The following is a 25,484-nucleotide window of genomic DNA, read 5'->3' as shown; positions in this document are numbered from 1 at the left end:
CTAGAATGTGTATGTCTATATACTTAACAATTAGTAAAATAGTCTCCTTATATATTATGAATGTAACTTGACAGATGATTGCTAAATTATTCTTACTGAAATAAGTTCATACATTTTAACAAACAATGCTACCAATATTTTGACATTTAATTAGGCCATAATTATATCAAATGCAGCAAAATAAGGGAAATATTTTTCCTTTAAAATGACAAGGTGAATCTTGACATTTAAGCAACAATAGATTTTTCAGATGAAAAAAAATCCAAATGGGAATGTAAGAGTATCAAAATGGTTTTTATTTTTTAAATTAAAAGAATATTTATTCATAGATGTGTTTCAGCTATGTTTTTAATGACATCAGAATTCCAAATAGAGAAATAGGGTATTGGCAAATATTTGTTGAGTGAAAAACAGAATGAGGAAACTGGAAGTAGTAGCAATAATATTAATTTCCCCTAACACATATCCCTTGTAGAATTAAAAATGTTTTACACATAGCATGTTCTGATCTCACTGAAATTGGTTCTCTTGAATTGCCCTTTATATACTTGCTGGTAGCTGACCTGATTCAATGATAGACCATATAGCAAACACTGAAGCAAGTGGATTTATAGGAAATTTATTCTCTTCCACAGTGAGATGTCCCATACTGAAGGGTTGTAGCACTTCAATATGAGATTCCTATAGAAGGCAATGGAAAAGATTGTACAAAGCAGCAGGACCTTAATACTACAAGTGAGGAGACTCTGCAAAATTATCTATTTATTACATATTTCTTGAGGCTATTTCATAAAAGTTGACACAGAACCTCTAGAAAATATTGTTTTCTGAAGTTCTTCAGAGATACACATAAATTTTTCACTTCCTTTAGCAGCTTTTAATGGAAACATTAAAATAACGTTTTAGTTCTTTTACCTGTTCTATGTTCATAGGCTATGTGATGATCAATTTTACTCAGGAATATTCTCATAGAAGTACGAATATTTTAAAACAAAAGTCTAATTTTGTTTGCCTTTTAAAATAGGTTAGAAATAGGTACAAATTGCAAGAAAGGTTTTCATCCAAAGAATCTTTATGTTGTGATATTTTCATTCAAGATACCTTTATCACTGTCCAAGATTATAGCGGGCACCCCTATTAGAATTAAAGAAGTCACTTTAGAGATATAAGGACTCTGTAACTCTCAAAATCTATAAAATAAGGTGTACAGGTTGGTTATCAACGGTGCTCTTTACCTCCCTTGCAGTATCTCTGGAGAGGCAGGTTCATATAAGAGAGAGAGGCATGATTTAAAAAAAGGGAAGTAAACATAGGTCAATTCAGGATTCTAGCAAAAACTAACATTAAAATGTCTGCCTTTCATTATTTGGACACAATTTTCAGTCAAAGCAATGCAAATAAATTATAAGCCACAAGTCTTACAACAAAAGATCTTATCTTCTATCCCAATGCCTTAGTACTAGGGATTCATAGTACAGACCAACAGCAAACTCTGTTTTTATTTGGATTACTACAGAACACCTAATCAACACCAATGATTAACCTGGTGTATAACAGATCAGTGAGAGTTCACTGTTCTGTTCTTCTTTTTGCTCATATTTCTTAATAAAATATGAGCTCTCCAATTCTGTTTTTTTAACTTCTTTTGCATATTGACTTAATAAAACATTAATATATTGCTAGAATTTTATATCTAGAAAGAACTATAAAACTCACCTAATGAAATAATTTTATTTTCAAATAAAGGAAAATGAAGCAATTGTCCAAGGTTACCCAGATAATGATAGAGGAAAATCTAGCATCTGAATCTTCATAATTCAGTATTTCCTTTACTAGACTTCCTTTAGGAAGAGAGCTAGAAACCCTGGGGTGGATGCCTTGCTTCAGGTCGGAGATCGCTTATTCAACCATTCAATTAACTCGTTGAATTAGGAGTCACTGTGCTAGGAACTCTGGATAATGGGGTGACTGAGACTCTGTTCCTGCCCTCTAGGACAGGGGTTGGTGGACTATCTGTAAAGGACCAGGGAGCAAATATTTCACGCTTTGTAGGCTATACTAGTCAACTCTACCATTACATCACGAAAGTACATTACAGGACACTACCTCCATATGTAAATGAATGAGCATGGCGCTGTTCTAATAAAACGTTACTTAAAGACACAAATTTAAATTTCATATAATGTTCACATGTCGTAAAGTAGTCTTCTCTTGAAGACTAGCAGCCTAGATTTGGCCTACAGGTCATAGTTTGCCAACCACTGCTTTAGGAGGTCAAAATCCAATGGAGGGGAGAGACAATACAATTTCTTAAGGGAGGGAGGATGGGGGCAATTAGAGTTAGCAGAAAATTTCTGGTAGGGGGTGAAACAAACTAAGTATTAAGAATGAATGGCCATAACCCAGGTGCGAAGTAAGGTAAAAGGCATTGCAAACAGACATCATAAGCAAAGAAAAGCATGGTAGCTGTGAAAAGCCATAGGCAATTTGGCATTACTAGAACAAAAGTCATAAAGAGTGATGTAGGGAATGGTAGGAAATGAGAAAAGAGGCTGGAGAGTAAGACAGGAAGTGAGCTCACTGCAGCTGCAGGCTGACCCACCCACCCAGTTTAATAAAGGTCTCTGCGAGACCCAATAAAATATATAGGATGGCACAAGTAGCACATCACATGCCAACTGAGGCTCTTTTTCCACTCTTGAGAAGAAATTAAATGTCTACTTCCACATCCCGAGGCTGCTCCACCACTGTTTCTTTTTCTTTGGGCAAATAATTTAAGAAAAATATGGATTGCATTTTATTAACTGCCAGCATGACACGTGAGTATGTCAGGAAAAATGTATTAATACTTGGTTCTATATGTACCTGTTATATACTTGTATGTCTTAGAATTCAAGCAGTTTTGTTTAAAATTGAGGTTATACAAATGCTGGAGAGGGTGTGCAGGAAAGGGAACCCTCCTACACTGTTGGGAATGTTGGTGCAGCCACTGTGGAAAACCGTATGGAGGTTCCTCAGAAAACTAAAAATAGAATTACCATAGGATCCAGCAATCCCACTACTGGGCATACATCCAGACAAAACTATAATTCAAAAAGATACATGCACCCCTATGTTCATAGCAGCACTATTCACAATAGCCAAGACATGGAAACAACCTAAATGTCCATCGACAGATGAATGGATAAAGAAGATGTGGTATGTATATACAATGGAATATTACTCAGCCATAAAAAGGAATGAAATTGGGTCATTTGTAGAGATGTGGATGGACCTAGAGTCTGTCATACAGAGTGAAGTAAGCCAGAAAGAGAAAGACAAATACCATATGATATCACTTATGTGTGGAATCTAAAATGTAACACAAATGAACCTATCTATGAAACAGAAACAGAATCAGGGACATAGAGAATAGACTGGGGTTGCCAAGGAGGAGGGGTGTGGAAGAGGAATGGATTTGGAGTTTGGGAGTAGCAGATGCAAACTGGTATATACAGAATGGATAAAGAACAAGGTCCTACTGTATAGCACGGGGAACTATATTCAATATCCTATGATAAACCATAATGGAAAGGAATATGAAAAAGAATGTATATATATATATATATGTATAACTGAGTCACTTTGCTGTACAGCAGTAATTAACACAGCATTGTAAATCAACTATACTTCAATAAAAAATAAATAAAATTTAAAAAATAAAATTGAGGTTATAATTACAGAGCAAACAACCTTTTGGCTAAGCGTTTAAATTTTGAGAACGGACCAGTACCTGAATCAGGAACTTCAAAGCTAAGTGTATTTTAGCTCTCTGGATAAGGTTTAGGTTATGTACCCATTATTATTACCATGATTTGGGCTCAACTTTCCAAATACCATTCTGCTAAAACAAGAATTCAAAGATAATATCCTCTACTATTTTAGTGAATAAAGGCTAAAGATGGATAAAGGGGAAATAATACATTCTATGTATAGGCTTATTAGCTTGAGAACCTGGGGGGGGAAGCAATTAGAATATTTCCTTAGGGTTGTCAATTTTTCCCAGAAAGCTGCGGATAAGCAGAAATCAATAACCTGAAAATATCCAGAAAAGATGAGATGATGAGAAAAACAACATTAAAAAAAGTTATGTCATCGTGGGCTTCCCTGGTGGCACAGTGGTTAAGAATCTGCTGGCCAACGCAAGGGACACGGGTTCGAGCCCTGGTCCGGGAAGATCCCACATGCGGCGGAGCAACAAAGCCCGTGCGCCACAACTACTGAGCCTGCGCTCTAGAGGCCGCGAGCCACAACTGCTGAAGCCCGCGCACCTAGAGCCCGTGCTCCACAACAAGAGAAGCCACTGCAGTGAGAAGCCCGCGCACTGCAACGAAGAGTCGCCCCCGCTCATCGCAACTAGAGGAAGCCTGCGCACAGCAGCAAAGACCCAATGAAGCCAAAAGTAAATAAATAAATTTTTTTTTTTAAAAAAAAGAAGTTATGTCATAGAGAGAGAGATCCAGTGAATACTGTAACAGCTTTCTGCTCAAGCATGTCAACAGGATTGGCTAAAGCAGTCATAATAGCCACATGACCTTCACAGGTGACATAAACAAAGATATGTCCATCAATATGTAAATATTAATTCAATTTAGAGGATAAATAATTACAGGCACTGATTATACGTTCACTTTTCCCCCCCTCTACTTACAGAGCCTCCAGTACCTCCTCACTCACAGTGCCTTTCACCATGAAGTTACATGGTTTGTTTCCCCAAAAAAACGATGAGCAAATTAAGGACAGGAACGGTGTCTTTGATCTCTGTCCTCATTCACCTATAAAATAACTAGCATATAATAGAACCTCAGTAAGTGTTTTCTGTCAGAATGAGAGAAAGAGTGAATAGGAGAGCAAACAGAAAACAAAGGGATTACAGAGAAAGGAGGTATTGACTCTCTGGGGCATCAAGAGAGACTTTACACAGGATGTTAGCAGGAGTCCAAAGGTAATGAAAAAATAAAACAAAACAGAATGGGAGGTTCTGTTCTGTATTGAGATCCTTATCTGTGTATTTTCTTTTTGTCAAAATTTGTTCTAGGCCAAAATTTTTTAGTTTAGAGATTGAGTGAGATAAATGCTCCTAAAATCTAATTATAACTTATTATATTTATTGTATGTGTGTGTGTGTGTGTGTGTGTGTGTGTGTGTGTGTGTGTGTATTCTTTAATTCTAGGGAAATTTTGGAGATCTAACAGAGTTGGCAAGATTTTGTCCTGTGTATGTGAGCATAGATGCAGATAAAAATAACTGACAGTGATAGAGATTTAATATTTCTTTAATGCTGTCTTCAAAAGCAATTATTAGACATTATTTCAGAAGGGTTCACATTGTTTGAAATTTAGATAAGCCATTTCAAAAGACAGTATTAGTATTTCCCTATTTAATGGAATATACTTTGAAACTTGCAAATATTCTTAATTTGAATATCTTAAATTTAGAAAACAAAAGAAAAATTCATGGAGAGAAAAAACAAGGACTCTCAGGTTTACTACGCTTTTTGACTTAATATTCTTTATTAACCCCCAATTACAATACTCTTTAAGTGAAAAAGATGTGCTAAAAAAATACACAACTTCAATTTATCTTCAGTTCTTTTGGTTCCTTCTTAATGATTCCCATGAGCTGCAAGGAGAAAAGACTAAATAAGCACAACAGCAAGGTGGCCGTCCTCTGTCCGGCAACTCAGAACAAGCAGAGCTAAACTAAAGCACTGAGGAGGCAAAACAAGCACACGTCTAATTCTGGTCCATTTTACTCTGCCACTGGACATGACTTCTGCCGGGAGTCTGGAGTCCTGTCCTGTATGTGAAGGCTGAGAACCGACCTCTCCTATTCACAGGGTACTGCTCTCAACATTGCTACCTCCCTGTTTAGGTGTTTTCCTTCCCTTAAACATGGTATCTCGACAGAGATGAAAAATACTAACAGTGCCGGAGCAAAGACTGAAGCAGAAACATTAGGGTTAAAAAACAGAGATAGAAAACAAAACTCCAAAGGGAGAAGGGTGCATTTTGTTCATTTCTACCACTTTCTGCTTCCAAGTCTTCCATTTGACTAATGTCACATGATGGTGTATAAACTTTTCATGCAAATTTCTACAAAGCATAACTTCTCAGAAAAGAAAGGCCTATGAAACAGAGATTTACTTCATCTTGAAACAGCAAATCATTTCTTATCTATTAACACACAAAATACCAGCCTAGAAGCACTGTCCTGTTATAATAAACAGACGTCTTCGATTATGACATGCTCTCCCAGCTACTGATCTCTTCCGTAATTATACTATGCAATGAGCACGGCACTGATATTATATTAATATGTAGGGAGGAGAGAACTTAAACACAAATTAAATCAAGGCTCAATATTTCAGTGAAACTTACATAAGGACTGAGAACAAATGGTCTGTTTATTAGAAGGAAGTAAAAAGGTGATTTTACAATATCTCATTTTCTATTTCTAATTAAAAAGTTTAGAAATGAAATCTGTCTTAGACGTCTAGTCTCTTAACTGTCCATTTCAAACAAATTAGATAAAACTGCTTATCATGTTTCATAATCACCTGTACTTGCCATATTAATAGCAATAACAATCTTCAAAAAAACATTTTATATAGACAGGTTGCAAAGAAAAGAGAATGGCAAATAGAAAACTTTTTTCTACAGACAAAAGGATAAAGTTCAAGAAAAGGTTCCTCTCACCCTTTTGCAGAACTGTCAAACAACTTCTATTGACCAAGAATAGCACACAGTAAACACACCAAACAAAAGAAATGACGAAAGATGTATTTACTCGTTCAGGGCTTTTATTTTTCTTTCTATTTCATATACACCCACTGAACAGTCTGCATTGTGTTAATAAATAACCAGTAGCAACCTAAGTGAACAGAGGAGGGGTTTCTATGATGCTGTCAGGTACCAGACAGTTGCTTGGCACTGCTGATACAGTGCTCTACACGTGAGTTGTATGACCACATATAAAAGAGAGCATATAGGTTAATGGATGGATCCTTTTACCTCTTAGATACAATGGGAGGAAAGGAAGAAAAGTTGTAAAAAAAATGGTTAGCTTTTTGGAATTGTCCAACCCTTTCAATTTGGGAAGGAACAAATCAATTTTACGGACCATGTCCTGCCAGAGTAATCTTTTACCAGATAACTTGCTGTAGTCATTTGGAAATCTGCTAAACTGTAACTCCAAACTCTTCAACACTTAAGTGATTTTCCAAATTGTTTCCAATGTTGGCTCCATGCTTTATTCCATATATATGAATTCAAATTTGAAATATTCTGAAGAAAATTTTCTGTTTCTATTTTCTAAAATATGAAAAAAAGTCCAAATAATATGCATGAATTGGAACTAAAATCCATAAGCTCAGTGATCAGCGTGTTAAAAGTTTACCTCATTTACGACATTAAATACTCAAACAAGAAAGCTACTCTGTTTCGTCAGCCTGACACATTTTCAGTGTTTTGAGCTTACTCTTCATTAAAGTTTGTTTCCAAATGTTCCGTGACAGTCTTTCCAAAAGCCACGAGAAAAGTCTAACATAAATGAAAATAAGCTAAAGCCAAAAAACATCAGAGTAAAAGTGAAATTATATACATACACACACACACACACACACACTGTGTGTGTGTGTACATATATATATATATATTTATTTATTTCTTATTGTCTCATAAATGGTTTCTATATGATATGTAGATCACCTGAAAAGATATATGAATAAAAGTTGGCTTTCAAATTCAGGGCATAAAGAAAGGGCATTAGCTCTGAATTCTACATAAGATCTCCCCCTCAGTGTCAAACTCCATCATCCAAAAGTGGGAGCACGGAGCACAATCTGGTATCCAAAGATTATCGACATGTAGGAAGGACTATCTTAATCAACCCAAATATCCAGGTCATATGCTCATTCTGTTCTGCCCTAGCCTCACTGCTCCCTCATGATCTTGGCCATATTTTTCTTCAACATTAAGGGTGGTTAAGGAGGGCACACGGGGAGTCCTTGAGGTCTCAGAACTCTGGGAGCAGGTGGCAAAGGAAACTCTGAGTGAGCTCTCCACCGACTCTAGTGCTGTCCGTGCCTTCCCCATAAGCAACTCCTATTAAAAAAAAAAGACCAAGCATCCACTAGAACAAAACCAAGCAGGCCCATTTAATTAGGGCATTTGCTCGATATCCACTTCTTCATGTGAAACACACAGACACATGGGCCTAGGAGGTCTGATTAATTTTAATATGCACAGTCGTGACAAGTGCCTCAGGGGTAACTGAGTGAAAAGCACACACGCGCGCAAACACACAAAATCCTCCAGCTAGTCGAGTCTGACAAATCAGCTTCAGAAAAATGCTGTGTGTGTTCCCCAGATTAGAGTGTTAAGATTCAGCAAGGGCCTGAACCTTTAATGTGAGGGAAAAGAGGCCTCAGAAACAGGTGGCTGGCTCTTCACTCTTGAATAAGTGATATCTCCAAAAGCTGTGGCACATGAGCAGCAAGAAGGGCTGGCACCTTCCCCTAATGTCCATGTCCAGCCTGGGTCAATGGGTGTTTTTTAAGTGCTCCATGCATTATAACTCAAAGTCTGGACCCAAGGGTTTTAGTTATGGACAAGGAAAACAGGGGTACCTCATTTATCTGAAAGGCTTAGGAAATATTAGAAACATTTGGGTAAAGACAAGTTTGCAATGATTTTCACAGTCCTGTTGGTAGATAAACTCACGTATAAGCAGGAATCAAATAGTACTCTTCTTACGTAACAAATAGCCACCTGAAAAAAGAATGCCACCTTGATTGTTCACAGAAGGATGAACATCAAGGACATAGTCTTAAATATGATTACATTTTATTAACAAAAGTACAAGTTCTAATTGAAAAGAAAAATATAAGCTTTCTTGGCCGAATGGGATTCTTGTACAGACAGGCCCGGATCTCAGCTCAGGGACCTCCTACTCTAAAGAAGATCCCCCAAAGGCAATCCCTGAGCCATTACAATCCAAGTCAGAAGGTCTTTTGAGAAAATATAAATTAATTTTCTGTAACACTTAATGAAATCAACAATATCAAGATAAACCGCTGTGATGGATCCTGCTTGAAACGAAGAGGAGCGTGAATACATTTCACTCTAGTGTTGAAAAATTACAAGGTTTCAGACTCAGTGTACTCTGTGCTAAAGTTAAAGCACTTATTCCTAAAGACATAGGTTCTACAGCATTTGAGGGTGTCTTCTTCTTGTCCTGACCTTTACAAAATAAACTCTTTTCTTTATCATCATTTTATGAGTGTCGATTTCCATACAGTGGTGCCTTGGAAAAGGGTGCCTGGAAGTTAGACCCCAGCAGGCTCAACAAGAAGAGACATTTTCCAGTGACAGACTGCATAGACAAACACGTAGCCACAATGCATTAGGAGTAGCCTCCAACAGCGGTGGGAGCGTGAGGAACAAAACTTAAAAGGGCTCAACTGAAAAGTACCCTTGTTTGTCCTTCAGTGGAACAGCACTTACAAAACCTCTTCAACGTGTACTTTGTCAAAAGGACAGTGAGTAACTAAACAAAAGCAAGTCAAACCTCTGCCAATTAAAGTATCTTTAGGCTTTTCCCCTGATCCGTTCAGTTTTTGTTTTTCCCACCTCATCAAATGTGGCTTTAAAATAAGAGTGAATTTCAAAGTGAATTTCAATATTCTTAATTTAACGGAATGCTTTGGGATTTTGAATTTAGGAAAGCCAATCTCCATAATTTCCTTACAAAAATAATAATTAAAAAGTTGGTAAAATTAGGGGGTAATTTTGAATTTCAATTTCAACTTATCTGTTAATGTAATATGGTTCAATTTAAATTCTAAAGGGCTGCTCAACAACAGACATTTAAAGTAAAAGAGCAGGCATTGTGATTTATAATGTGAACTCAAACATCAAACATTCAATGCCCGTAGGGATGTTCACAAGGCCAAATATCATGCACCAGGGGCCTGTCTTTTCCACAGAATAATTATATATAATGCCGTAGCACAGCACAGATGAAAATACACTGCTTATAATATCTACTTTAGGACCCCTAAAATACATCTTAAAACAAGGAGAAAAGGCTTTATATCCATTTAGAGAATCTAATGGGTCTACATGTCAACACATTTGTAATAGAAATTAAAAGTCCATTAACACATAATTATTTGGGGGGAAAAAAAACACAACCAAAGTACCACAGAAGGTACAAAAAACTAAACTGAATTATTTTCAATACATGTGACAGAAGCAAATAATCAAAAAGATACATTATACAAGAATATTCATACATATTTTTAAGTTGTAAGAGAGCATAATTCATGACCAAGAATTTACACTGTTTTGTTTCATAAACATACAGTTATAAACTTAAAAAGTGTCCAGCCCAATCCTAGAAATGGTATACATGGAGTTAAGAGGAAGTTTTTTTGGCATTTGCCACTGAGAATTTGTAGTATACTGACTGCATGGTGTCAGGGTGATATCCACTGAACAATATTCCCTGCTGTATCTGCTGGAGAGAAAGAAAGAGAAACAGACAGAGAGACAGACAGTCAGGCAGAGACAGAGAGAGACAGAGCGAGAGAGAAAATTGATGACAATAAAACTCCCAATATTTTCTTCACCCAGTGATGGTCTCTGGTCTGTAGGTGACTCTGAGGGTGAAGTCTTGAGATCTGTCACAATATATACTTTTCCAAACTCATTCCATTATTTTATTAGTTCTTACAAAAAGAGAACTTTTTTGTGAATTCTGTACTAAAAGCAATGAACTGTTTCATGTAAAGTAACACTGGGTGACTTTGGTAATAGGTTATGCCTTTAGGGTCTTGTAATATAAAATTGTGAGCAAAGATTTTTTTGAAGAAGTTCAGGAAAAAAGTCCCAATTGTGTAAATGATGACAAAGTCTAGTTCTAGTAGAAACAAAATTTCACAAATAAAGGCAGTATCTCACACACAAGGGGTACACTCATCGTGGTGTAACAATTTTGGAGGTGTGGGCATCATACTCTAAGAAGGAAGAACACTGACAGATACAGATGCTAAATAAAACCAAGCATATGTGGGACCAGAAAGGAGGACTACACACATACCCACATGTACACACAAAAGGAATGAAAAGAAAAAAAATCAAAATAGGGGAGGAAAGGAAGAACAAATGAGAGAAAGCTAAAATCTTAGAAAATTATGAAACTTTTGGCCAAGGGAGCCTTCAATTATCTTTGTCTTCAGTACACATTCACATTTATTGTAGAAATAAGAATATAAGAAATCCACAAACCCAATGTTAAATTGCTTCTCCTAGTCTCATATTGGTCACATTTTGCAATTTTATCCGCATCAATATAGAGAAATCTTCTTTCTTTTTGAAAAGTAATTCTTCAGGTACAAACTTGCCTAACCATATTTTATTTAGGGAAATTTATATAAATAAACTTCAAAACAACTAGCTATCCTAGGATTTTTATGAATGTTGGGTTTGTCGTTTTTGTTGTGGATTACATATCCTAAATTTCCAGAATTTTGTAGGTCTGAACCAGAATTTCTCAGTACTTGTAAGTATCCTGGGAAGGCATCACTGGAGCCATATTATGTTTCTGGTATGCCTAAAGTAACAATGTTTCTAACCAGCCAAGATGTGGTAATGACAATAACTGGTACAATTCCAAGTTGGTTATAATTTATAAAGTACTTTCATGTGCATTACTTCATTTGTTCCCTTCAACAACCCTCTGATGAAAGTAGGGCGTTAGATTTGCCAACAGAGGACAGATACGCCTTACATTAACACAATTACTACAGCAATTTAAAGGCAGGTAAATATGTCTTTTATAATATAAATTATAAGGTAGATGCTCAGTTTTATGCAAAGAAATCCTTATTTAAATTTAAAAGCTGCATTTTCCTCAAATGTGGCAAAACAGATACCATGACATTCCCAAATAATGCTAAATACTTGTAAGTTAATGCTTCAAAATGGATCGGAGTCTAAACGATATTGATATATATCTTACACACAGTAATCGGTGGCAGAACCAGTACTACAGCTCAAACCCTGACTCACAGCGCAGTTACTCTTTTTCATCATGAATTGATTTGAAAGTCAGATAAGAACTACGAACTGGGTCTCAAAAAACGCACAAATATACATATTTCCCCCATTTTGCATACAGTTTCCAGGATTTATAAGCCCTCTGAAGGAACTCCTGAATCCTGAGATTGGAAACTCTCCCCTTGAGGGACCATCTTAGAGTCCCTGAAAGACTGGAGGGAACAAGGAAGGAGTTGAGTCAGTTACTTTTCTTTGACTACAGGCCTCCGGAGATGAACTGTGGGAGGGGGCGGGGTGGTGGAGCGATAGATCCAACTGTAGCCTGCTAGCATCTTGAGCTCGTCGTAAGAAATAATAACTCTCTCTCGCATGCCAGCTCTGTCCTAGAAAAGAGTGCTGGTCTCCATTATGATGAAACACTATTAAAGAACCATTTACAGCATCGAATTCTGGAAAATTATTCACAGATCAATTCACTCTTTACTTTGCCCATAGCAGTGGGGAAAATTGTAATCTGTGGCCACAAATTCGTAGATAATGCCAATATATTAGCAATACTACAGTTATTTCAAAGATTAATGTGACCATAAAATATATAAAGTTTTTGTTATGTGTGTATTTTAGTTTTGTATCCTGGATCTTAATACCTAGCTTTGTGACCCGGGACAATACTTTAACCTCTAAGTCACAGGAAGAATTTAAAGTAATGATCTCAAAGATTCAATAATGACAAGAAGGATGGAGAGGACAAGATGAATGAGATAAACAGGTAGGGAGGTTAACTGAGTAGGACATGAAGAAAAGAGGGCAGTAAAAACAGAAGGCGGGGACTTCCCTGGTGGCGCAGCGGTTGGGAATCTGCCTGCCAATGCAGGGGACACGGGTTCGATCCCTGGTCCGGGAAGATCCCACATGCCGCGGAGCAACTAAGCCCATGGGCCACAACTGCTGAGCCTGCGAGCCACAACTACTGAGCCCGTGTGCCGCAACTACTGAAGCCCGAGCACCTAGAGCCCGTGCTCCACAACAAGAGAAGCCACTGCAATGAGAAACCCTCGCACCACAACAAAGAGTAGCCCCAGCTCGCCGCAACTAGAGAAAGCCTGTGAGCAGTAACGAGGACCCAATGCAGCCAAAAATAAATAAATATTTTTTTAAAAACAAAAAAACAGAAGGCGAGCAATGAAATCTACTCAATTTTTAGGGGAGTGTTAGCAAAAGCTAAGAATGTCAATTAGTGGGTGGACCATCATCCACAGGTAACACAATCACCTACCATGCACCAAGTTCATTATTAGGAAGCGGAAAGGCACAGATAATCAAACCAAGAACTCATTTCAACGTTCACATACTTACAGCTGTGGAAGACAGCAGGTAAATAAACAATGATGGTAATGTGGTCAGAACTAACAGAGATGAGTTATGTTAGCAGTGTAGACTAAACCAAATACTGACAAAGGTGTTCAGAGAAGGTGTTGAGTATTAAAAGGTGCATATAAATTCATTAGGTGGATAAGACAGGGTATGATATTTAAGGTAGAGGAAACCGCATATGAAAAGGCAGAGTAGTATTAAAAATACAGAGTGTTGAGAGAACTGCATGCAGTTTCTTTAATAAAGACAGCATGAGAACATGTACCTTAGAGAATGGTGGAAAGTAAGGTTAAGGGGATAAAAGGGTCGGGTCTTGTGTTCAATGCCAAGTAGTTTTGTGGAGGAAAAGAAGTTCGTTCTAATTCTAGTTCCTCCATATGACAAGAACATGAACAAGTTACTAAGACTTGATTTTTAATTTTTAAGATAAGAAATAATACCAGCTTCGGAGTTTCTGAGGATTAAATGAGGTAGCTCACATAACATCTGGCAGAAGAGTCGTGTATTTATTAAGGTCTTTCCTCTCCTTTTCCCAAAACAGCAATGGGGTAACACTGAAGCAGTATAAACGTCCTTTCAACAAATATTTTACATATTTAGTATGTGCACTATCCTCTCCCTTAAGGAGTTTAATATAGGGGAAGAAACTTGACAAATAAATGGACAGTCATAATACAGTTAAGTAACTAACAATGGAGGGAGGCAAGTAACAGTTCTTAAAAAGATGAAAAAGTTAATGCAGTGAGTGTAAATAACTCTTTCTTGCAACTTGGACTTGGAGAAATGAGGAACAGAATTACAGATAGAGGGGATGGGAATCAAGAAAAGGTGTTGTTTGTTGTGTTTCTAGGAGGAAGAGATATAAATAAGCTGAAAAGGTCATTCCAAAGAGACATAGGAGTACTATAGATATTAATATAGAAAAGTTAAAATATGAAGCCTGTTATAATCTTGTATCTAAAAGGATTCTATTTTAAATGAGATATATAAAGTTCTCATCAAGGTAAAAATTACTTGCACCTGCACTGTTCTGAGCCTAAGGTTTGAATGAAAATCAAAGTCTGGATCTGACCCCTAAATTTAAAGGCTGATCTGTAGTTATAGACTATCCCTAGCTACCTGGAACTTGAGAACATAGGACATTTGTGGATACCCATCTATCTTGGCTTTAGTAGCTAAATTAAGATAGCTGGTTGTCTTAGATTTGTTCAAATTTAATTTAATGATCAATGATATACTCTTTAAAACTAAGATGGCATGATGACATTATTTCTAAAAAAATCAAGACAGAGAAAGTAAAGAATACCAGAAGGTATGACGTAACTGAACTGGAAAAAAAAGGCACCCGGACCTGTAGGATGTTCACTGGATTCTCATTCTAGCTTTAACACTAACTTGCTGTGTGATCTCAAATACATCTCTACCTCAGTTCTCTCTCTCTCTCTCTCGAAATGAGGAGAGAGGGCTAAAATGTGTCTACATTTTATTCCAATTCCGAATTTCTATTATGCCAAACTAATTTGCTCCCAGACATTCTTCTAAAACAAGTTTTTCTTAAGATATCTTCCAAGGCATTTTTTTTTAACACTTTAAAATCAAACAGTTTAAACTGAGTTGATTTTCAATTAAAGTTTTCTGGAAATTTGATCACCATTGAGGAATCAGAAATTTACTTTAGCAGAAAATTATGGAATACTACTTTCTTATTCAATATTTCAAAGGAATTTAGGGACACATGTGTTAATGTGTAACATTAAACTATTACTGGCAAAATTCCTAATTAGAAAAAACAGTGTAAGTAGTGATTAAGGGCATGAATTTTAGTTTAAGGTTGACTTCAGTTTGAGTGATGACCCGACAGTCACCCTGTGACATATTTAATCATCAGTTTCCTCATCTGAAAATGGAGATAATAAGAAACAGAATATTTAGTTCATGTGTATGGCATTTCCTGAAATTGGAATAGCTATACATAATAGCCCTGGTTATGAGGTTTATGTAAAGATTAAATAAACTATTTCATATAAAGTACTTAACACTATCATTAACACATGATATGCACTTAATATATGCAACCAACCAAATACATATCATTTATTCAAGGCCTTGATATAGGAATAATGTATCACATATTATGATATTAAACCTTGTCATTCTTAACTCCTACGTCTAATAGTTAAAAAAACCAACTGATAGAGCATAGTTACTACCAAATATAAAATATATGTTACATAGGTCAGACATTTCGAACTGAAAATTTACTATGAACTTTGGCAGGTTCCACATCAGTTAAAGTGTCACTGGACAAATGAGAAACTTCAGCACCAGAACTTTTTAAGTAATGACAGACAAAAATTCTGATGGAGGAAAAAGATACAAACAAAAATATATAAATATATTTTCTCCTATTTATAACTTTTAAAATATTTTAATTAATTGCTTGAAAAGATAAGCTAGCTCGAATAAAAGAGCCATTTTTTCTTCGACCCATATGCAAATCTAATTTTCTTTCTAACCATTTTACCTCGGTGGCCTCCTTTTGTATGATACACTATTCTCTTCTAACTTCTGAATTTCTGCTAGTTTGCTGTTGGCAGGGATAAGGTCGGAAATAATACGGACTTTCTATTGAAATCTGCATTCCCCCCCAATGAGAGGAAGCAAAGGCATGAATATGGCACCCTCATAATGATTTAGCTGGGGCTTAATGAAATTTTCATCACAACCTGCTGTTCATTTTAATGGCCTTTGAAAAACAATGGAAAACATAGCTTGAGGGAAGGAAAGATTTTTCCGTAGCAGATATCTGTCAGCTTAACATTTAGTTCCATTCACTCTCTATTCTCCTTATCCCCATATTACTGCCCTCATCACAGAACTATAACAATGTTTTGTACTTCATTAAATTTATTCCTGTGTATTTTATTCTTTTGATGTTATACTACATCACAGAACTACAGATCATTTGTTTGTACTGTATGCAGTGTCACTGTCCTGATGTTTGGCTAATGTCAGGTTTTGGTGCCCATTCTCATGTCTAACCACACCCTTTAATTAGTGGAGTTTTTAATCAGTTTGAATAATGACCCCAACAGTCACCCTGTGACATATTCAATCATCAGTTTCCTCATCTGAAAATAGAGATAATAAGAATCAGAATATTTAGAATGTAACTTTCCACTTGCTGTGGAGCCTTTCACATATCTCCCTAGATATATTTCTCCCTTTTTCTCTTTTTGCAGTTAAAAAAAATAGAAAGAAATTTCCTTTAACACTCTATTCCTTTTCTATGATACAATTTTCTGCCATGTTATTATTTTTTTTCTTGGTGATTAAGATCACCACTTTACTCAGATACATAAATTGCTCCTTGATAAATCTCCCAATAGTTGCGGTTACTAAATATTCTTACGAGAGCAAATTTCTTCATCAATAAAAGTGAGTCTAATTTCTCCAAAGAAGACATACAGATGGCCAATAGGCACATGAAAAGATGTTCAACATCACTAATATTAGAGAAATGCAAATCAAAACTACCATGAGGTACCACCTCACACCAATCAGAATGGCCATAATTAAAAAGTCTACAAATAATAAATGCTACAGAGGGTGTGGAGAAAAGGGAACCCTCCTACACCATTGGTGGGAATGTGAGTTGGTGCAGCCACCATGGAAAACAGTATGGAGGTTCCTCAGAAAACTAAAAATAGAGTTGCCGTATGGTCCAGCAATCCCACTTCTGTGCATATATCCAGAGAAAACTCTAATTTGAAAAGATATATGCACCCCAAAGTTCATAGCAGTGCTATTTAAAATAGCCAAGACATGGAAGCAACCTAAACGTCTACTGACAGACAAATGGATAAAGAAGATGGGGTATATATGCATATACAATGGAATACTACTCAGCTATAAACAAGAATGAAATAATGCCATTTGCAGCAACATGTATGGATCTAGAGATTATCACACTTAGTGAAGTCAGTCAGAAAGAGAAAGACAAATACCACAGGACATCACTTATATGTGGAATCTATAAAATGACACAAATGAACTTATTTGCAAAAGAGAAACAGACTCACAGATATAGAAAACAAACTTACCAAAGGGGAAAGGGGGTGGGGGAGGGGTAATTAGGAGTTCGGGATTATCATATACAAACTACTATACATAAAATAGATAAATAGCAAGGTCTTACTGTATAGCACAGGGAGCTATATTCAATATCCTGTGATAAACCATAATAGAAAAGAATATTATAAATAAGCATAACTGAATCACTTTGCTATACACCAGAAACTAACACATTGTAAATCACCTATACTTCAATTGTAAGTAAGTAAATAAATAAATAACTGTGAGTCTACTTACATTTCTGTGTACTCAAAGCACGTCTAGGAATCTTGTGTACGTAAACATAACACCATCTTAGTGGTTGTGTATTCATACAAAAACTATCTTCTGGGACCCAGGCTTTTAGATGCTTGGCATGTTCAACCTATATGCCAGTCTTCCATAAAGACTATCTCTGTATTTTCTCAATATCTTTATACTACTCAATAACAAGTCACTCTTGAGCTGAGCTTTTAATATATTTGTAGGAAGGAAAGTACAAAAAAAGAGCTCTGGGAAATACAATAATGAAAACAGTCTAATGTCCACATACATAATGATATTTCTTTGTGTCAACTCTTTCTGCCATGGATGCTCTGTCTCTGTTCTGTTGCCTGTGTAGCTATAATTTTCTCCTAATTCCCAGTACCTCTGAATGTTTCCTGCTAAGCAAATTGGGAAGCACTGTCTCCTGCCCTTTTTCCTGTTAGGAATTATTCGTTTGGCTTCGGCCTGTCATATGCTTCCAAATTAAGAGTCTGTGCACCCACTTGGAAGGAAGCTCACATGAAACACTGAGGGAATACCAAGGCCCTAAAAGAAATGACACCTCAGTAGCAAAGAGCACACTTCATATCCAGATCTTGCTTTCTAACACCATTCTCCAATAAAAGGAACCAGGGCTTCTTAGAGAAATGGCTTATTCTAGGACTGGGAGAAGGAAAGATACAAGATGAATCTGCAGCATCTTATAGTACCAGAAAGTAAAGAAGTGCTCAAAAAACAAACAAACAAACAAAAAAAACCCACCATCACAGTGGTATGTCAAAGTGACATAGAAGGAGCCGCCAATGACCAAAGCTGGAACAATGTGATTAACAAAATAAAAAATTGTATTATAACTCAAAGTATAAAATAAACATCCATGAGTTCATACTGATATAAATAAGTGATTGAATAAGTAAATGATAGAGAAGAGATAAATCTCCAATAAAGAATAAATCCAAATAAATTTCTCGATGATTCACTGTGAAGGATGGGGATCAAGGTTCCCTACTCCTTAAATGTGGGTTGTACACAGCACCTTCCTTCCGTACAGTAAGGTACGGAAAGGGGACAGGGAGGCTTTACAGTGGAGAAACCTGACAAACACTGTTATCAGCCAGGTGATCAAGGTCAACAACAACATTCGTAAGTCACATAGTAAGTATGTACTCTTGATGTGATGTGACAAGAATGGTACTTGGTTTCTGTGGTCTTTCTACCCAAACCCACAATCCCAGTTTAATCATGAGAAAACCACCAGACAAACTCTAATAGAGTGGCATTCTACAATATATCTGAACAGTATTCCTCAAAATTTTCAAGGTTATCAAAAACAAGAACAGTCTGAGAAACTGTTGCAGCCAAAAGGAGCCCAAGGAGACACGACAACTAAATAGCTAAATGTAATCTGTTATGTGATGGCATCCTAGAAGAGAAAAAGCACACGGTGAAAACTAAAGAAATCTGAATAAACTATGGACTTTAGTTAATAATGCTGTATCACAACATAAAAGATGCAAAATAATTTTAAATGCAGAAAGTTAATCATGAAAAATGAATAGCATATATAAAAATAAAGAAAAAGAAAACTATCATAAAGATGTTATACCAGAAAGCTATGATTCTGGGTGATTTTTATCTTCTTCCTCTTAATTTTTCTGTTTTTTAAACAACTCTTATAGTAAGAAAATACTATTTTTACTATCAGAAAAAAATGCAGCACATTAAAAGAAAAAGGTTGTGTGGGTCCTCCTCAAAACTCCATTTTTATCTCCATGCAGATTAGAGCCAAAAAGTCTTTGGCTGACTAGATTATCTCCAAAATTCCTTCCAACTGTAAGATCATGTGAATTACATAAATTTTAACTAAAATCCATGTCCCAGCTATGCATCTGGTAGAGACCCAGAAATATTTAATTACCACATGACTCCAAATACTGGTTAACATACATTTTGCACCAGATATAATTTACCAGTGTCCTAACAACAGTTATAAATAGTGTTAAATAGTATAAATGCAGTATATTTTTGGTGTAAAGCATGTCTTTTTATGTCACTGTTTTATGTTTGTTTGTTTTAATTTTCCATCTGTCTCTGAAATAAATAGGAGGCATGTTCTTGTGTGCAACGTGGCATCCGTGTTTAGGATGGACATAGGTTTTAAACAGGAGTTAGTAAACATCTGTAACATAAAGGATGACTATCAGTTATTCATAAATTATACAGTTTGCATCAATCGTTTTACTAGTTTGTTTGCTTTCATTTTAAGATTAGACCATGAGCATTATCACCTGTAGGATACTATCTGTAACTATTAAAGAGATTTAGAAAATGAAATCTTAAAAGAAAGGCATTCTGGAAGTTGAAAAAATGGGAACCTCAGCTGGGCTAACAGAGAATCACTACTTTTCAAATACACAATAGTTCTAACCATACTAATTTTAGACTATACAAAAAATAGACCTACCTGTCTAGGCAGTCTAAGATGCATTAATGTATAAAGGTTATAAAATGTAACAAAGTTGTAAAATGGCCCTGGTGGGGAAGCACAAACTAAACTGCAGATATCTGGCAGGTAGGCGGTGACTGTCCTGGGCTCTTCCGCCACTTTGTATTCTTGAACCTTTAAGTTTTACTCAACCACAACTTACTCGTGTGAAAATAAGGAAGACATCACAACAAAAGTTAATGATTTATAAAATTGGGGTTAGACGTATAAACATGTTTCTAAAAAAAAATACTATCCATCTTCATTGCATTAGGTTTCTTCCAATTTAACCTTGAGAGTGCATCAGAAAAGGGAGCTAGAAGTTAAAATCAAACCATTAAAATCAGGAGATTGGCAACAACTTTGTTTTCTTTTCCATCCTTTACCTTCTGGCTCATTTTTGATGAGCTCTTCCATTTTCCTCTGCTTCAAGGTGTCAACAACATCAGCTAAGCTGCCTTTGCGCCGCTCAGGAGTCCCCAGGGCTGTACTAGACAAGGACTCGCCACTCTGTCGCCCACCTTCTTCTGCCTTCTGAGGTGAGGTAGATGAGTTGTGTGGGGCAAATGAAGACATAACTTTATTGCCATCAACTTCCTGAAAGAGAAAGCAAAAGAAAAAAATATATAAATATATATATATTTGTTTAAAATTCAGTAAGCTTTTAAATTTTAATTGGTTACATGGCTTATTCAGCTGCAACAGTGAAAAGTGAAATGTCACTCTGCAAGAGCAAAAGGAATAAAGAAATTTCAAAAAAGAATACATTAACTTTACAGGTTGACACTAGAGTGAGACAAAGATCAATTCATAGGAGAAGTAAAAATAAGATTCTCTCCCTTAGACTGAGTTCAAACGGCAATGTAGCCTTTCTACAAAGCCTATATGGATTAGATTTGTCTATTTTTTGCTTTTGTTTGAAAGTCTTAGATTTTCCTATGAACATTAAATGTAGTGGTCATCTGTAATAAACCTTCTCATGATATTATAATGTTTAAACAAATAACATTCTATATATTTAATTTTCTTTTTAATTTTAAGCAGCTGCCTGTTCTTTATGGTACTCCTAATTAAAGTAGGGTCCTCTTTTAGTTCTCCACCTTCCTCTCATGCTTTTAAGAAGACATCAGCCACCCAAGTGATTCTGACATCAGAGAAGTATACTGTAAATTCATTTCTGCTTATGCAGAAGCTATTTCCAATTCCATTTGTTACCTGAAGCACTGTTTCTGATGATAGATACTCTTTGCTGTTTTCCACTCTAAGCCTCATTTGCCCTAAAAAATAAAAGTTTCTTGCAGACTTTGCCTCTTCATAATTGTGTACATGTATGAAAAGAACTTATTCTATAATTCTAAAAGGTAAACATACTTCTGGTGTTCCTTTTGGCATTAGTTTTCCCATAATTTCTAGTAGAACTTCGGCAATTTGTGTAATATCAGGGGTATATTTTGTATAAGCAGCACTAAATTGTGTTTTCAGAACTTTCCAAGAGAAATGATATTGAAATGACAAAGAAAAATTTATTTTCTTAAAGGTTTTCCTTGTATAATCTCTTACCTCCATAATCCTTTGACTTGCCACAAAGCAGAGCTTTTCTTAAAAATAAATCTGTATCTTAACATCTTTGAGGAAGTTAGTCTCCCCCAGGTTTATTTCTTAATTCTACAGCATTAAAAGTTTCCAATAAAATATATATGAGCGTGTGCATATTTAATATTCAGTATAATAGCTTATACCCGTGTTTACACATTTGTTCTCTATTTAAGACACGTTAATGAGGATCTGTTGACCCCAGAAAAATGACAAATCACACTGATTTGATATTTAATCTTTAAAAAATAATGCTAATATTTTTGACTAGATTAAAAATACTTGATAAAACTGTCATTCTAATTGTTTAAAATATATGAAAAATAGAGATGTCGACACAAATATAATCATAAACTGTTCATATGATTTTTGTCAATGGATATTAGTGAGTACAGGCACATTAGCTATGGTACAAACATCAGTTTGTTGGGTGGGATCGAGTCAATGTGGGAAAAGCAAAAGTAAAAAATGTGTGCTAAAAGAATTTTCAAAATTATAATTCTAAACCCCAAATGGTTTCCATTTCCTAAAAACAGAATATGCCTCTTACAATCACTGTTTCTTGATTGAATGCTCTATAGACAATACTTTCATAGATGAGTCTTAGCTTATAAGGTACTTGAATTTACAAATCAATATGCATAATGTAATAATTATAAGCCCCTGCAGGCTAAGTGAAAGTACACTTTTGTAATTTTTTATTTAAAACCGACACATAAATACAAGCAAACACTTAAACACAGATACATACACACACAGACACCTCTGAAAGGGGCAATCACAAATTCATTCAGTAAACTAAGGAATGTTTTTATGAATGACCCATAATAAACATTAGCTCAGTTTAATGTGCAAACCAGAATACAGCAAAACTGCTGTATTTATTTTCCACAGATCTTTCTTCTCCTTTATTTCCAAGGTCAAAAGCAGAAACATCCCAATCTTAGCTTCACTTTAAACATTTATATTTTATACTCTGTTTTTACATTATATGATGACATACTTTACAAATAAGAATTTGGCAACTGAGCTTCACTTGCCATAAGTGAAAATTACACACATTTTTCTGTAGCATCATCAGTACAGAGAATGACACCCAAATTATATGCAATGAAGTCTATTAAAATATCAGAAAAAATTTCAAATTAAAGTAAAATAAAATAATATCCCATTTTGCATCTCTCTAATTTTCTACACCTTGCAAAGAGAAAGGATATATTGTGAAGAGTTTAACGTATTTCACAAGAATTCTAAACTCAGTTACCACAGCAATTTAAAAATAAATTAATTAGCATTACTTTTATATCAAGCAGGAATATTTATCTTATCGCTGTTTCACCTGTCTGATTACATTTCAGCCTCTGGTGGTGTTAATCCCTTTAACAGTTTTATGTAGTTAACAGATGTTTCAGTGTGGGGCTCCATTGTCCCTGTGCACGGCCAATGGCCTGTTATGCAGTGCTGGCACAGCCTTCGGTCAACGAAGTCCTATGGTTTTCAGTTTCTTCCCTGGGACTGCATTTACCATCCCTGAAATAATGACTGCACGTTTCCCTTCATTTTCCTGGGAGCTGAACGTTCAAAGAGTCCGCTAACAAATGCATCAGTGGTCCAGGCCAGCAATATATATTTAATTAAGTTTTGTGAACTCTAAGAACAAGCTTCAGTATTTTGCAGAAGAGCTCTCAGAACTGTGATGTGTAACTTTTAAAGTCTAACGATAAAAGTGTGTTCCAAACTTTTAGAATGAGGTTAATAATCTTCGTTATTCTTTTTTTTTTTGGCCACACCATGCAGCATGTGGGATCTTAGTTCCCCAACCAGGGGTCGAACCCGTGCCCCCTGCAGTGGAAGCATAGAGTCTTAACCACTGGACCGCCAGGGAAGTTCGTTATTCTTGAACAAGCTTTACCTCACCTTGCCCTCTTTGTCACCTTTGCAACCATGAAATAAAGGAAAGGGTCTGCCTAATGTATCCATGTATCTACCCTCATCAAAGTATCTTTAAAAATGCATTCTTATTAATTCTATAGATAGCATTTTGCTATGAACACCTTAATATTCAAATTTCAGATAATTTGGTGACTAAGAAGAATTAATTCATTTGAATAAAAGAGATAATATGCGACTCAAAGATGTATCTTCCTTTTATTGCCCAAATGACATTTCATTCTTGACTTCTGGACTCAAGAAATACATCATCATGTGTATTTTTCGGTCCTATAAACTGAAATTAAATCCACACAGGGTAGTAAAAACATTACATTTAATAGTCAGTCTATCAGACTATAATCACTAAGAATGATAGACAATATTTATTGAATATTTACTTTGTGTCTGGCGTTGTTTAAACTGCCATATATGCATTAACTCAGTTAATTCTCATGGCAAGCCTAATTATGATTTGCACTTCAGAGATGGAGAAACTGAGGTGCACAGACTGAAGTAAATGCCTGAGATCATATGACTAATAAAATATAAAGTAGATAATCAACTCCATTCTCTTGGCTTCCAGAGCCCTGGTTCTCAACCACAGTGCTAATACTACCCTACTCTTAAAAGACAAAAAACAAAAAACAAACAAACCCCAAAAAAACCTTTAACTATGTCTATATCTATCAATGATATGGGTGAACAAGATATGCTTCTTCTTAATAATTAAGTATGAAAAGGAGAGGCTTTCACCCCAATATGTTCAACTCTTAAAGAAGTGATATAAATGTCCTGAAATTAATTAACCCAGCAGTATTGTAGGCTTATAAAGCTCTCTCCATCCAAATACACATTGGTTTATACTATATTCCAAAAAAATGAACCTTAAGATTTAAATAGTTATATAAACCAAACATATACATTTGAGGTCTAAGTGGCTAATCAAAACAATGGTGCTCAGTAGTTTATGATTTTTTATCTATCTTTATAGAATGTGTGGCCATCTCTAGCATTCTTTCTAGTTCAATAAAGTTTTGAACTTAGAAGAAACAGTACAGAAGATTTGGACTATCTTTAATTAAATTCTCTTTAATGCAAGTTCATTAATTTTGGTATTGCATAGACACAGCACAAAATGAACTACAGATCCACAGAGAAAGTGCTTTGGTGCTGAACAAGTTTTGACATTGTCATGTTCTTCTTCCAGCAACAGGCTGTTCTTGGTTCTAACGGGAGAAGGTGGTCAAAAAGCACAAAATTCCAGTTATAAAATAAATCCTGGGATGTAATGTCCAGCATGGTAACCATAGTTAATAATATTATAGTCTCTATCTGAAAGTTGCTAAGAGAGTAAATCTTAAAAGTTCTCATCACAACAGAAAAAAAATTTGTAACTTAGGCGATGGATGTTAATTAGGCTTACTGTGGTGATCATTTTTCAATATATACCAATAGCGAGTCACTATGTTGTACACCTGAAACTAATATAATGTTATATGGCAATTATATCTGAATTTTTAAAAGCTATATTATGCAGTTATTCCTTAAATTCTTTAAAAATTGGATAAAAATATGTTATCACAAATATCTATTTTGAAACTAAACTGCACTACCTGTAA

General features: G+C 35.6%; 1 protein-coding gene across 10 annotated transcripts in view; it reads right to left on the bottom strand.

Moving 5' to 3' along the window:
* The window catches only part of SOX5 (SRY-box transcription factor 5), a 992,512-nt gene that overhangs the window by 271,223 nt on the left and 695,805 nt on the right, over positions 1-25,484 (bottom strand). For all 10 annotated transcript variants that reach the window (XM_061206370.1, XM_061206379.1, XM_061206380.1 and 7 more), the window contains one exon: positions 20,727-20,937. In XM_061206370.1, coding sequence (XP_061062353.1) covers positions 20,727-20,937 — 211 coding nt within the window. The remainder of the gene's footprint in view (positions 1-20,726; positions 20,938-25,484) is intronic.

This window comes from Eubalaena glacialis, chromosome 11 (assembly GCF_028564815.1).
Source record: "Eubalaena glacialis isolate mEubGla1 chromosome 11, mEubGla1.1.hap2.+ XY, whole genome shotgun sequence".
In the NCBI taxonomy this organism is placed as follows: Eukaryota; Metazoa; Chordata; class Mammalia; order Artiodactyla; family Balaenidae; genus Eubalaena; species Eubalaena glacialis.
This window is presented reverse-complemented; position numbering and strand designations above follow the sequence as displayed.